Source organism: Melospiza melodia, chromosome 30 (assembly GCF_035770615.1).
Source record: "Melospiza melodia melodia isolate bMelMel2 chromosome 30, bMelMel2.pri, whole genome shotgun sequence".
Classification (NCBI taxonomy): Eukaryota; Metazoa; Chordata; class Aves; order Passeriformes; family Passerellidae; genus Melospiza; species Melospiza melodia.
The window spans coordinates 2,841,965-2,856,683 of record NC_086223.1 but is presented as its reverse complement, the minus strand read 5'-3'; the positions used below and the strand labels follow the sequence as shown (position 1 = coordinate 2,856,683).

The 14,719-nt window shown below is 52.5% G+C and overlaps 1 protein-coding gene across 3 annotated transcripts in view; it reads left to right on the top strand.

Moving 5' to 3' along the window:
* ZNF385C (zinc finger protein 385C) overlaps positions 1 to 14,719 on the top strand; it is a 56,322-nt gene that overhangs the window by 4,197 nt on the left and 37,406 nt on the right. For 2 of the 3 annotated variants that reach the window (XM_063178950.1, XM_063178949.1), the window contains exon 2: positions 2,695 to 2,943. In XM_063178950.1, coding sequence (XP_063035020.1) covers positions 2,697 to 2,943 — 247 coding nt within the window. In that variant the 5' untranslated portion in view covers positions 2,695 to 2,696. Of the gene's footprint in view, positions 1 to 2,694; positions 2,944 to 6,302; positions 6,374 to 14,719 lie in introns of those variants that run through there. The other variant, XM_063178953.1, reaches the window with a different exon arrangement.

Below are 14,719 nucleotides of genomic sequence, written 5' to 3'. Positions count from 1 at the left end.
TTGTTTAAAGCTCTGAAGGCCTTCGGTTTAGGCAATCCTAAATTTCTTAGATGACGGTAAGGCTTATAGGGGAGATAGGAAGGAGGATGGCGGACATGGTGGTTAAGGTGGCAATTAGGGTGCTGGTTTATGTTTTATGTCATTATCACTCTCTTCAGCTTCCTGAAGGGTGGCTGTGGTGAGCTGGGGGTCGGTCTCTTTCTCCAGGCAACAACAGACAGAACAAGAGGACACAGTCTCAAGCTGCACCAAGGGAGATACAGGCTAGAATTCAGGAGGAAGTATTTTACAGAAAGAGTGGTCAGATACTGGAATTATCTACCCAGGGAGGGGGTAGAGTCACCATCCCTCGAAGAGTTTACAAAAAGACTGGATGTGGCACTTGGTGCCATGATCTAGTTGAGGTGTTAGAACATGGGTTGGACTCGATGATCTTAAAGGTCTCTTCCAGCCTAGAATTTCTGTGATTCTGTGATTCTGTGATTCTGTGTTGATGCTGGTCATTGTTTTATGTGGTTTGTGGTGTGCAGGGAGAGTGTAAAGGTAAAAGAACAGGCTTAGCAGGGAAAGGAGGGAGATAAGTGTGGCTGCTGGGGCTATGTCCTGCTTATTTAATTCTTGAATGATAAGTCATTTGGGCAGGAATCCTGTCAGGAGGGGGAGTCCTGAGAGAGAGAGAGTAGGGTTAGCAGTAGTATTGCATTTAGTGATGGGATTTTGGTCCATGCACTTATTAGGGTTGATAGCTTTAGGACTTTGATTGTATTTAGGGTGAAGAAAACACTTGCAGTTATTATAGAGTATAGTTAAAAGCTGAGGAGGGTGAGTTTAGGGTTGTAGATAATAATGATTGAGAGCCCAAGAACTGAACCCTGGTGGCCTCTGGGGCGCTGACTGTGGAGCCAGCACCACCAGCAGGGTTTGCACCTGAGCTGGATCCCTGATGTGCTCCCTGCTGCCCTGGGCTCCGTGCAGCCCTGCCCAGGATGCCAGGGCCATCCTGCAGGGCACCCTTGGGTGCTGCCCGGGCACCCCCAGCCTCCCCAGCCCCTGCCTCGGCCCCTTGCCGTGCCTGGGGGGTTTGTGAGCCGCAGCTGCCAGCTCCGGGTCGGTAACAGGATCCCAGGGCTCGGGTGACCTTCGTGCCTCCCGGGCCGTGCTGGGTGTCCCAGCCATGCCCAGCCCGGTGTCCCAGCAAGGCAGAGGCTGCTGAGGGCTGTCCCCAGCTGACCCCAGGCCATCCATGGGCTGCTCTTCTCTGTGGTGTCACTGTGTGGGTCTGGGGCTCTCTCGGGGTCTCTGTCTGGTCAGAGTGACCCCTAGATGTGTTAGAAAGTCTCTTTTCCCAGCCTGGCAGTCGAAGGAGCCAGACCTCTTCAGTTCTCATTCTCAAGGTTATTTATTGTATCTTATCTATAAATTTTTTTCCTATCCCATCCAGCTGAGGTTCTCTCAGCAAGACAGTCCAAGGCACATTGCCCGTCTTTTATCTTTTTATACTAAAAACCTCGTGTACAATATTTACCATAACTTCCCAATCCCTATCACCTGTGTTAGACAGTGAGCTTCTACTCTAAACCAATCCAAAAGTGCCACCATCACAGCAGAAGATGGAGGCCAAGAAGAAGGAGGAGAAAGGCTGGACACTGCTGCCAGTATGGACCAGTTGCCTCCAGCTAGATCAACCCAGTCAGTCCCAGTATGACACCATGTGCTCCCAGTTGCTCCCAGTTCCCCCAATTTGGGGGGGGTGATGTGCAGGGTGTGTTCCCAGACACTCTCAGACACCCCCAGTGTCAATCCAGTGCTCCCAGTATGATGTCAGTCAGGCCCAGTATATCCCAGTTACCTTCAGTCATTCCCAGTTCCTCCAGTTTGCTTGCAGCATGATCCCAGTTTCTCTCAGCTGCTCCCAGTAGCCCAAAGTGTGATCCCAGTCACTCCCTTTCAACCCCAATATGAGCCCAGTAAACTCCAGTATGATCTTTGTCACATGCCAGCCCTCCCAGTATGGTCCCAGTGTAATCCCAGTTGCTTCTGGTCTCTCCCAGTATGGTCCCAGTGTAATCCCAGTTACTACCAGTCTCTCCCAGTATGGTCTCGGTGTAATCCCAGTTACTTCCAGTCTCTCCCAGTATGGTCCCAGTGTAATCCCAGTTACTTCCAGTCTCTCCCAGGATGGTCCCAGTGTGTTCCCAGTTACTTCCAGTCTCTCCCAGGATGGTCCCAGTTGCCTCCAGCATGGTTCCAGTTGCTTCTCTGGATCAACCCAGTCAGTCCCAGTATGATGCCATGTGCTCCCAGTTGCTCCCAGTACCCCCAGTACGGGGGATGTTGTGCAGGGTGTGTTCCCAGTCACTCTCAGACACCCCCAGTGTCAATCCAGTCCCTCCCAGTATGATGCAGACATGACCCCAGTGTGCTCCCAGTATGAACCAGTTGCCTCCAGCTAGATCAAGCCAGTCAGTCCCAGTATGATGCCATGTGCTCCCAGTTGCTCCCAGTCCCCCCAGTATGGGGGATGATGTGCAGGGTGTGTCCCCAGCCATTCTCAGACATTCCCAGTCCCTCCCAGTGTGATCCAGAGGCAACCCCAGCGAGCTCCCAGTATGACCCAGTGCCCCGCACGGTGCCAGCTGCCGGCAGCCGCTCTGTCCCTCTGTCCTCACAGTGGGTCTGTCCTTCCTCCCGCAGGCATGAAGCGCCCCCTGAGCCCATCCCAGAGCCCCGAGGGCGCGGTGCAGCTGGTGGAGGAGCCCAGCTGCCCCCCCAGCCAGCCCGAGCAGCGCCTGAAGAGGGAGAAGAAGCAGCAGTCGTTCACTCTGTGCGAGGTCTGCAACATCCAGCTCAACTCAGCTGCCCAGGCGCAGATCCACTACAACGGCAAGTCCCACCAGAAGCGCCTCAAGCAGCTAAACAAGGGGAAGATGCCAGCAGCCCAAGGTAGGAGCCCACCCAGCAGGTCAAGGTGGCCCAAAGGCTGCCCTTGCTCTGGCACAGCTGCTCTGTTGGGCTCGTGGCAAGTTTGGAGGTGCTTGGTTTTGGTCCTTGGCTCTCGGGGCCTTTCTGGGTCGCTGCGACCCCGAGATTGTTAAAAGTCTCTTTTCCCAGCCTGAGCGCTTGAAGAATGAGTTGGAATTCTTCATTTCTCAGTCTCAAGGTTGTTTATTGTTCCTTATCTACAAAAATTTTCTCCTGTCCTGCCGAGGTCCATCCAGCAGGACAGTTCCAGGCACTCTGCCTGCCCCCAGGGCTGTGTTATGTCTTTGTACTAAAAACTGTATAAAATATTTACCATAACTTCCCAATACCCATCACCTATGTTAGACAGTGAGCTTCTACTCTAAACCAATCCAAAAGTGCCAACATCACAGCAGAAAATGGAGGACAAGAAGAAGGAGAAAGGCTGGACACACCCAGTTCCCTCCATCTTGCCTCCTGAACCCCCATACCAAACACCCTAAAATCTACTTTTCCACCCTGTGATAACTTTACTAATATTCTACTTAAACTGTTGTGGCTTGCTGATCTTCATATAAGATTGGTAATTTGCTCATAATCAAACCCACAGGTGTTTTGGGCTCTGTGTCAGGGTCTCTGAGCCCCCTGGCCAGGGTTTGGGCAATCCAGGACAGCCAGAGGGATGTCCTGGGTTCCCACACTTGGTGCCTGTCACTTGCTGCAAGTGCAGAGCTTTCAGTCCTCAGGTGGTTTAGGGGCCCAAGAGGCCCAGCTGGACAGCAGAGGATGGACACACGTGGGTCTGTCCACATGGTTGGTGCTGCTCTGTCTTTGTGGGTGTCTCCTTGAGCTCTGTAGATTTTTTGTGCAGCAGGGACATGCGTGCCCAAGGCTGTCACTCGCTGGGGTTCTGGATGCTGCTCTGCAGGTGCCAGCCTGACCTGTGCACTTCTCCTGTGTCTGTGCTGATTTTGATCCAAAATGCTGCTCAGATGTTGGTGCTGAGGCCCCTCACCTGTTGGCTGTGCAGGGATGCTGCCACGTGCAGGTGCTGTGCTGCTGGGCAGGACAATGTACTTGTTTGTGCAAGGGCAAGGACTCACCTGCCCTCTGTGCCATCTGCCAGCATTCACCTGGCTGGGCCCAGCTGGCTGCTGCAGATTTTATGCACAAAAGCAGGGAAACGTGCCCAGAAATGTCACCCTGTCACCATGGCTGACCTGCTCTGCCTGAGCCTTTGGCTGTGAGGGTTTGTCATTAGCAGCAAACTGAGGGAATTGCACAGAAATCACAGAATGCCTTGGCATGGAAGGGACCTAAAAGATTAAATGGTTCCTTGCTCCTGCTCTGATTAGAGACTGGGCAGGCTGGAGCCATGAATTCCCAGCATGGCAATAGTCATGTGTGTGCCAAATCCTGCCCTGGCTGGTGCTGGTTTTGTATGGGATATGCAAAGGAGCAGCTCTCTCCATCAGCATTGCTGACAGATGGAAATATTGCCAGCTATTTTAATGGGGATGGGCCTCATAAATTCCAGCCTGCAGCTTCCAGCTTCTCCCCTCAATCTGCTTGTGGCCTGATGGGAGGCTGTCCAGGGATGCATTTCCTCCTGAGCCAAAGAATCCTGGGCCATGCCAGCCTGCTCTTTGTGCCCTGATCTCTGCCAGCGTGGCACCCCTGGGACCCCACACTGCTGGCCCCACAATCTCTGCTGTGCCAGGCATGGCACAGCCATTCCTGAGTGTGCAGGGCTCTGATCTGCTTGTGTGCAGAAACTGCAGGCAGCAGCTGCTCCCTGTGCCTCCCCGTCCCTCCCGTTCCCGCCGGAGCTGACCTTTCCCTGCACTTTTGGTTAAAAATGTCACTTCCAGCGTTGTCACTGTGAGCCTTTCCCAGCCTCCTGAGGTGGCTGCGAGCTGGCTGATGTGACTCCTGTGCCACTTGATGCCATATGTGACCCGCCAAAATGCCAAAGGGACCATCCCTGTCAGGACCAGTGCAGGACAAGCTCCTGGCTGGACTGGCAGGGCCGTGGGGTGCTGGTGATGCTCTGTCCTGCTCCATCCCACTCCTCCAGGAGCCCTTCCCTGGTCAGATCTGCACCTTTGGGTGCTGAGAAAATGCATCTGCCTGCAGTTCTGGGAGCTGTCACCCCTTCTTGGACAGCTGGGCTCAGCCTGGCACACAGGAATGGTCCCCAGTGGTGTGTCAGCACTGGGTGGGTCCTGGATTAAATGAAGTAATTAAGCTCAACAGAGATGGGCTGTTCATCTGGGTTGGAATCTCTGTCTCATGCTGACACCTACAGCTGCATCAAAGGCAGCTTCCAGCCACCACTGAGTGTCCCTGCTCCCCTCTGGCTCCTGGGATCTGTTCTTCCTGCCCAGGCTGTGATCACTTGTGTCTCATGCAGCAGAGCTGCAGAGGAGCAGCACTGCCAAACACGCTAATCAGTGTCATTGCAATTCATTAGCTCTGTGGCAGAAATCCCCCAACTTAAAAACAAATTATTGCTCATCAGACTTTTCATTTTGCAAGACAGACCCCAGATCCTTGCTGTCCTGTGTGGAATCGTGGTGAAGGTGGCCCTGCCCTGCCCCATCCCACTCCTCCAGGAGCCCTTCCCAGACCTGCACCTTTGGGTGCTGAGAAAATGCATCTGCCTGCAGTGCTGCGAGGTGTGACCCCTTTTTGGGCAGCTGGGCTCAGCCTGGCACACAGGAATGGCTACCATGGATCCCCAGTGGTGTGTCAGCACTGGGTGGGTCTTGGATTAAATGAAGTAATTGAGTTCAACAGAGATGGGATGTTGCTCTGGGCTGGAATCTCTGCCTCATGCTGACACCTACAGCCGCATCAAAGGCAGCTTCCAGCCACCACTGAGTGTCCCTGCTCCCCTCTGGCTCCTGGGATCTGTTCTTCCTGCCCAGGCTGTGATCACTTGTGTCTCATGCAGCAGAGCTGCAGAGGAGCAGCACTGGCAAACACGCTAATCAGTGTCATTGCAATTCATTAGCTCTGTGGCAGAAATCCCCCAACTTAAAAACAAATTATTGCTCATCAGACTTTTCATTTTGCAAGACAAACCCCAGATCCTTGCTGTCCTGTGTGGAATCATGGTGAGGTGCTGATTAGACACGGGGTGGTCACAGATGAAAGATGTTTTCGTGCCGCAGATGCCAGCTCTAATCCAACTGGGTCACGAGTGATTTAATTACTGCCTGTGATTTCCCAGGCAGCCCAAGTGATCTCAGTTTGCTCTCAGAGTCCTCGGGAACCAAACCACAGCCTGGTGCTGAGTGAGCAGGAGGAGCTGAGCCACCCCAAAATGGGCTGCAAAAGGGGCATGGGCGGGGGGCTGCTGCTGCTTCCCCCCATCCTGGATCATCTCTGGGGCTCTCATCAGGACAGGGTGAGCTGGAATATTTCAAAATTTACACCCTGATGCATTGCTCTCATCCTGGATCATCTCTGGAGCTCCCATGGCAGGACAGGATGGGAGCATTTCAAAACTTACACCCTGATGCATTGCTCTCCCCCTCATCCTGGATCATCTCTGGGGCTCTCATCAGGACAGGCTGAGCTGGAATATTTCAAAATTTACACCCTGACCCATTGCTCTCATCCTGGATCATCTCTGGGCCTCCCATCACAGCATAGACCGAGCTGGAGCATTTCAAAGCTTACACCCTGATCCATTGCTCTCCCCAAAAGTCCTTTCCAGTGTCTCAAAGAAGTCATGGGATGTACAGAGCAGCTCGTGCTGCTGCCAGAGTGCTGTCTCTGGGCTCTGCCAGCCCCCATCTCCCTCAGAGGCAGTGGGAGCACTCTCCTTTGGAGCACCAGCCTCTGGATTCCCTGGCAAATGTGAGCTGACAGCAGCTCATAGCCCTTTGGCCAGGGTCTGTGGGAAGGACGCTCTGTTCAGGCATCTCCTGTGCCCAGGAGGCTCCACACAAACCCCAACTCAAACCTTCTCTTGCCTTTGGAGGCTGCTGAGCTGCTCCCCTACCCAAAAGCCAAAGCACCCGGAGGCAGCTGTGCCCTGGGGCTGGTTTGTGTCACAGGCTCTTCCTCCTCTCCAAAATCCATGGAATTCTGTGCCCTGACCCAGTGCTGTCACCCTGCCCCGCACTGGGGCTGCCTGGTGCTGTCCCCCCTCCCCTCAGCCCTGGAACAGCAGCTCCTTGCAAAGGGAAAGGTCCTGGATTCCCCAATTATGCACTGAAATGTCTGTCCATGCGTGTTTGGGAGCACAGAGGTTTGAGATGAGCAGGGAAATCGCTGTGACAGCTTCAGCATCACTGAGCAGGGCCCCTGGCAGGGGACACGGGGACCCCAGGGGACTCAGAGGGGGCTGGGGGCTGCTGGTGGGATCGTCCTGGCTTGCACAGGGGGTCCCCAGCTCCCTGATTTTGGCAGCTGGAGGGAACCCAGTGCCCTGGAATGGCTCCTGCAGAGCTGGGGGGCACTGCCTGAGGCACTGGGGCTGACCAAGGAGGAGCCCATGGTTGTGCTCTTGGCTGGGCTGGCAGAGCCCTGCTGAGAAACAGCTCCTGAAAAGCACCCAGAGCAGCAGAGGGAGGGCAGCTGGTGGCTCTGGTCATGGCTCTGGGGGTGTGGGAAGGTAAAAGAATAGGCTTAGCAGGGAGAGGAGGGAGATAAATGACTTATTATCCAGGAACTAACTAAACAAGACGTAGCCCCAGCTATTCCTGGATAAGAAGTCATTTGGGCTGGAATCCTGTAAGGGGAGGGAGCCCTGCAAGGGAGAATAGGGTTAGGAGTAGTATTGCGTTTAAGGATGGAGTTTTGCTTCGTGCAGTCATTAGGGTAGATAGTTTTAAGACTTTAATTAATGCTGCTGCTCCCTGCTCCTGGGCCATGCTCCTTTTCCATGACCCGGCTCTGCGTGCTCTGGCACCTCGTTCTCAGCTGCTTTCCCTCCTCCCGTGCCCTCTGCTGTGCCAGCCTTTCAGCTGTTCATTACCCAGCAAACAGTGCCAGCCCCTTTCAGCCACGTTCAGCCGGGCTTTGTGTGCAATAATCCCGAGGTATTGATTTAAATTGTTTGCAAACATGTGGGATTAGGGTCTAATTGGGACTAATCGGTGGCACTGCTGGGTTGGGGCTGGGACACTCTCACATCTGCCCTTGATGGAGTTCCCAGCCTTGGTGCTGCCAGGACCTGCTCCAGCAATGCCAGAGGAATTGTTCTATTTTGCTTCCCCCTGCAGGAATTTGCTGCTTTCCTGTTTTTGGGACTTTTTTTTTTTTGGACAAATTTAGCAGGGACCGGCTGGCATGGGAGCCACTTCACAACATCCATCACCAGCTCCACCGGCAGCACATCAGGCTCTCCCAAACTTCCCAATTTGCCAACATGTGGGATTAGGGTCTAATTGGGACTAATGGGGCTGCAGCAGTTGGGACACTGCTGGGCTGGGGCTGGGACATTCTCACATCTGCCCTTGATGGAGCTGCCCAGACTTGGTGCTGCCAGGACCTGCTCCAGCAATGCCAGAGGAATTGTTCTTTTCTGCTTCCTCCTGTAGGAATTTGCTGCTCCCCTGGTTTTTGGGACTTTTGGGACAAATTTAGCAGGGACAGGCTGGCATGGGAGCCACCTCAGTGTCCATCACCAGCTCCACTGGCAGCACATCAGGCTCTCCCAAACTTTCATAAAGGGGATTTAACATTTGGCTGAGACAAACCCTGCATCAGTGCCGGCTGCTGATCAATACCTCGTGCCCAAGCAGCACCAGGGCTCAGATCTGAAGCTTCTGTGAATTTATGAAGGACAAACACAAGGCATCTTCCTGCTCCGTTGGCCTCGGCTGCTCCCTTCAGCTGTGAGCAAAGATGAGCAAAAACAGCTTTTCACATCAGATTTGAATAACCTGGAATCTCAGTGGGAGAAATAGAATGGTTTTTATCATGTCTTAAAGATGCTGGCTGGGATCAGGAATGATTTGAAGAAACTCAGTTGGGTAATTGTACATTTTCCTCCTCTCTGCTCACTCCCAGGCTTCTCCCTTCCCATTGGGGGACAGGGATGTTCCTTGGGGCTTTTTGGACAGAGCTGGGAGGGCTGAGGAGAGGAGGGATTTACTGGCAGAAAAGCCCTGTTTCAGTAAATTCTCTCTTTTTTTTACCAAAAAAATCCCCCAGTTTCTGTGGGGGAAGGGACCTGTGGGTGCCATGTGAGAGGCTGCACATGAGCCCAGACCCTGCACATGAATCCAGAACAAACTGCTCCCTTTCTAAATCCTCAGAAAATACCCCATTGGCTTGTTGTCCCTCTGAAAAGCCCAGCTATTCAGCTTTCTGTGGATTAATAACTGTGGCATAATTAATCTCTGATTTTATTGAGTCAGTAACTTCAAATAGGAAATGAATTGATTAGTGGTCAGCTTTGCCTTGAAGGTTTTTGTGGTGTGGAGCCTTCCCCACCAGGACTCTGACCTCAGGCTCTGCACCCCAGTTCTGGTCAGAAATTCAGGGATATTTTACCCTAACACATTTATTCTAAAAAGATCTTTTAAATTTAAAATCTTACAGAGAAGCTGCAGGGCTTTTTTGTGCTGCTGGGGCATCAAGGAGGTGGGAGCCTCCCATGGCTTGGGTGCTCAGGTGGATGCTCCAGCTTAAGTAATGAAAAGAAATACAGAGACAAGCCAAAATATATGAAAGTTAGATAATATAAATCAAATATTATCTTTCTGTGGGCTGGTGGGGTCTGCCTGGGCCATGAAGGAGGTAGGAGCTTCCCATGGCAGGGGCTTGGGTGCTCAGGTGGATGCTCCAGCTTCAGAAATAAAGAGAAATATAGACACTAAGCCAAAATATATCAAGGTTAGATAATAGAAATCAAATATCATCTTTCTGTGGGCTGGTGGGGGCTGCCTGGGCCATGGGAGTGTCAGGCTGCCACTGATGTGGTGCTGGCAGAGGCTGTGCTGTGCTGCTGGCAGTGGAGATTTTTCTCCAAAAAAAAAAAAAAAAATCAGTAGGAAGTTGCCTGGTGTTATTTTTAAGCCCTGCAGTTGTGAGCCATCCCTCTTTAATCGTGGATTTTGCTGTCACTTTCTTGCAGTGGCTTTGCTGTCAAGTTGCCTCAGTCGGTGTTTCACGGCCACTCAGCTCAGGGCTGCCACACACGTGACATTCATTAGAAGTGGATTAAGAACAACGAGCAACACAAATATTTCACAATTTCCCACGTAGCATCAGCTCAGCAGATTTGGGAGAGGAAACCTGGCATTTATTTTAAGCAGGGGAAAAAAAATATGGTCAAGGCAGCAGCTAAACTGTGTGTGTGCCCCAACTTGTACCTGCTGGTCCCTGTCCTGAGAGATCTCTGAGCCTGAAGGAGCCTTTTCCAAAGCTCCAGCAGCAGCTCTGAGCAGGGAGTGAGGTCTCCAGGATGGGGTGATGTCCCTTAGGAGGGTGTCTGGTGCTGGGGATGCTCTTGTGGCCACCTCAGGCATTGAACCCAAAGGGTGGTGACAAGGTGAGACCCTCTGCCCTGTCCCTTCCAGGAGGGCCCTCCTCAATTAGATGGAAAATCTTACACTCTCTGTCTCTGAAACTACTTCCAGGTGTAATTTCCACCCCTTTTCTTGATAATTAAATATTTCTAGGTCATCCAGGTCACCCTGTTCACAGTTTGGAGGGCTTGGCTTTGTCCCCAAGCTCTTGGGGGCTGCTGTAAATTTTCACCATAGTATCTTGTCTTTGTGATTAAATGATTAATTAGCTGATCACATATATCTTAAACATCCCCAGGGGGATCTCAGCACCCCCAGGGGGCTCTGTTGTTCACTGTCCTGCTCTGACACAGAACAGAGAGGAGATCCCAGGAGAGAAATTGCTGATTTCATAGAGAAAGAAATAATGGAGGAGGAGCATTGTGAAGATTGTGGAGTGAGAAGTGGATGCTCTCTCGTGTACCCCAGTTGTGATGGAGATCTCTGATTGTTGATGTGTTCATTGCCCAATTCTGGTCTCTATTTGCAAGCCTGGGGAAGAAGTCCTGACTTACCCATCCACAAAGGTGGCCCTGTTACCACAGCAAAGCTGTCGTGGCTTTGTCTTCTCTCCAGACACATGAGCAGAGAAAGGAGAGAGCTGTGAGCTCTACCAGGAGTTAAGGGAACACTTTGATCAGATTTGTTCCTGTTCGTGATCTATTTATTATGATTATTTTTAAAAGGACTCTGCTGCCTCTGGGAATAATTTGGACTTTTGGAATGAAATAAAGCCAGGCCTTTGATGTGTAAAGACCAGGATGCAAAAGAAGAGGGGGATGAAGGAGATGTGGGGCAGGGCAGCACAGGGAGAAGGCACAACACACCACAAGCAGTTTTTTGGGCAGCATGAGCCCAGAGATGGGAGTGGGAACTTGGAGCAGTGGAAGGGAGGTATGGTATGATATGGCATGTATGGTACTGTGACAGTGTTCACAGGGGTCTGAGGATGAGGGAAGAGATGAGGATCTGACTCCATATTTCAGAAGGCTTGATTTATTATTTTATGATATATATTACACTGAAACTATACTAAAAGAATAGAAGAAAGGATTTCATCAGAAGGTTAGCTAAGAATAGAAAAAGAAAGAATGATAACAAAGGTTTGTGGCTCAGGCTCTCTGTCTGAGCCTGCTGACTGTGATTGGCCATTATTAGAAACAACCACATGAGACCAGTCAAAGATCCTCCTGTTGCATTGCACAGCAGCAGATAACCATTGTTTACATTTTGTTTTTACATTTTGTTCCTGAGGCCTCTCAGCTTCTCAGGAGGAAAACTCCTAGAGAAAGGATTTTTCATAAAAGACGTCTGACCACAGCATCCCCAAAAACCTCCCTTTCTCTCAAACCACAACAGGATGAGCATCCTGCTGCATCCCGCACTGCATCCCGCTCTCTCCCGGCTGTCACAGGGGATTAGCGGTGCTGGATGGAGCGGGTCGCGCCCGGGCTGTGCGTGCGAGGGCTCCGCGCCCGCCCCGTGCCCCGCCGGGGCCCCAAGAGCACCGGCACCCAACGGGGGGCACCGCGGAGGGATGGAGCGGCTCCTCAGTGATGGAAACGCCGCTCATCCCCCTGGGCATCCAGCCTGGGGCTCCTCTCCGTGCCCGCTGCGTGTCTGTGTGTGTGTGTGTGCCCGCCCGGGGGCACGGGAGGAGCGCTGGGAACGGGAGAATGGGGAGGGAAGGCAGGAGCAGGGAGGGGGCTGTGGGTAGTGCGGAGCTGTCACTGTGATTTAGGGCCGGCTGCTTAAACTGTTTTATGTTGCCAGACAGTAAGTCGTAAGCAATATAAAATTCTCTCTGAAGAGATGATCTCCCCATCGTCGTGCTTCTGCCTCAGAGTGAGCTCTCTCCTCTCCATAACCCCGTGGTGTCGGCGCAGAGGAGAAAATGGGATGCTGGCTTTTGGAGCTGTGTTCACAGCCTGGGAATTTGGATCCAGGGGGATCCAGGGGGATCCAGGGCCCTGGTCTGTGCTCCAGAGGGATCCAGGGCCCTGCTCTGTGCTCCTGGGGGATCCAGGGGGATCCAGGGCCCTCCAGAGGGATCCAGGGCCCTGCTCTCTGCTCCAGAGGGATCCAGGGCCCTGGTCTGTGCTCCAGGGGGATCCAGGGCCCTGCTCTGTGCTCCTGGGGGATCCAGGGGGATCCAGGGCCCTGCTCTGTGCTCCAGGGGAATCCAGGGCCCTTCTCTCTGCTCCAGAGGGATCCAGGGCCCTGCTCTGTGCTCCAGGGGGATCCAGGGCCCTGCTCTGTGCTCCTGGTGATGCTGGGAGCAGAGTGGTGCAGGGCTCTGGATGAGCTGGCTGTGAGGGATTGGTTGTTGGTAGCTGTGTGTCCTTCCAGCACAAGGACTGTGGCTTTTCCCTGCAGCCTCCCTGGGCTGCCCCAGCTCTGATTTTGGAGCATGTGAGTTGACTCTCTTGGATCTGTTGGAGTTGTTGGAGTTGTCAGAGCTGTTGGAGCAGAGCTGCCTCTGCCTGCAGGCACTGCCTGCTCACCTCAGATTCAGTTCCTTTCCTTTTTCATGCCCCTGAATTATCACTGCTTTTGGACAGCTTGCCCACAATACTGCTCCAGCTCACCTTTGGTATTTTCTGCAGCCACAGATTTGCAAGGAGCAGTTTCATTTATCTGGCTGTTGCTGTGCCAGCCGGAGTGTGTCGGTGTGGTCTGAGCTATGGCACCACAGTGTTTGCCCTGATGAGCTCCCTGGGCACCAGCAGCTCCTGAGGGGCCAAAACTGAGCAGGAACCTGATGGGCAAGACCAGAGACAGCATCACCCCAGGCTAATTAAGCATCCAGATGATTCTGGGTAATTGGTTCCATGCCAAACTCCACATGTGACCCCCCAGGAAATCTGCATTGGGCTGGGGGGAACCAAAGTGTGGCGGCAAGGTGGAACCCTCTGCCTGTCCTTTCCAGGAGAGCCCTCCTGAGTTAAATGGAAAATCTTACACTCTCTCTCTCTGAAACTATTTCCAGGTGTAATTTCCACCCCTTTTCTTGATAATTAAATATTTCTAGGTCATCCAGTTTCTCCACCCTGTTCACAGACATGTCCTGGATGCCTTTGTAATTAGCCATCTCCCTGGGAAGGATGATGAGGGTGGGAGGCATCATTCCACCACCAAATGGAATGATGCCCACCTTGGCTCATCCTTGGGGGTCAGAGCTGGGGGTCTGTGTCCCCCAGGGTCACCAGACCCCTCCACTGACACAAAGCTCCCAGGTTTGCTCTGCATAGAGGCAGAAACCTGCAGGAAGGATTCACTTAAAAAATGGGGATTAATAAAAATTATCTGGGTGGGCACGGTGAACTCAGCAGTTTGGCAAGTCTCTCAGGTTTGCTCTGCATAGAGGCAGAGATCTGTAGGAAGGATTCATTAAAAAAATTGGGGATTAATAAAAATTATCTGGGTGGGCACGGTGAACTCTGAAAAATTAACTGAAAAATTAACTGGGTGGGCAGTTTGGCAAGTCTCTGTTTATCAGGGGGGTCGTGGGTGACTGTGAGCCACAAACCTCACTCTCTTTGTGTGGGAAGCCCCTCGGGGGAGGAGGATTCAGCCCTTAAAAAATGTTACTTTAATCCTGAGCAAACTGAGGAGCAGGAAAGGTCAGTGCCTGCCTTCCTGGGCCGGCAGGGATGAACGCCGGCGGCTGCTTCAGCTGGAGCCTCCTGCTTCTGATGGGGCTCAGGTTACAGAGCAGGAGAAAACTGATACACATCCTCCAGGTGTATCAGTCCTGATCCTATCTGCCGTCTTTCACCCCCAAATTATACCCTAAACCCTCGGTGAACAAAGTCAGACAGAAAGGCTCTGCAAGGCTCAGCAGACCTGGGCAGGGAGCAGTTTTGGCTGGGTTATTATTCCTGTCTCCCCTCTCCTTTATTGATGTGTTCACTGCCCAATTCTGGTCTCTTTTTGCCAGGCTTTCTCTGGAGTCTAAGGCTGGGAAGAGCCAGGCCAGCCCTGAATGTCCTCAGCAGACCTGGGCAGGGAGCAGTTTTGGCTGGGTTATTATCCCTGTCTCCCCTCTCCTTTATTGATGTTTTCACTGCCCAATTCTGGTCAGTATTTGCCAGGCTGCCTCTGGATTCTAAGGCTGGGAAGAGCCAGTCCTGGGTGTCCTCATCAGACTTGAGCAGGGAGCAATTCTGACTAGACTTTTATTCCTACCTCCCTCCTCCTTTGTTGATGTGTTCACTGCCCAGTTCTGG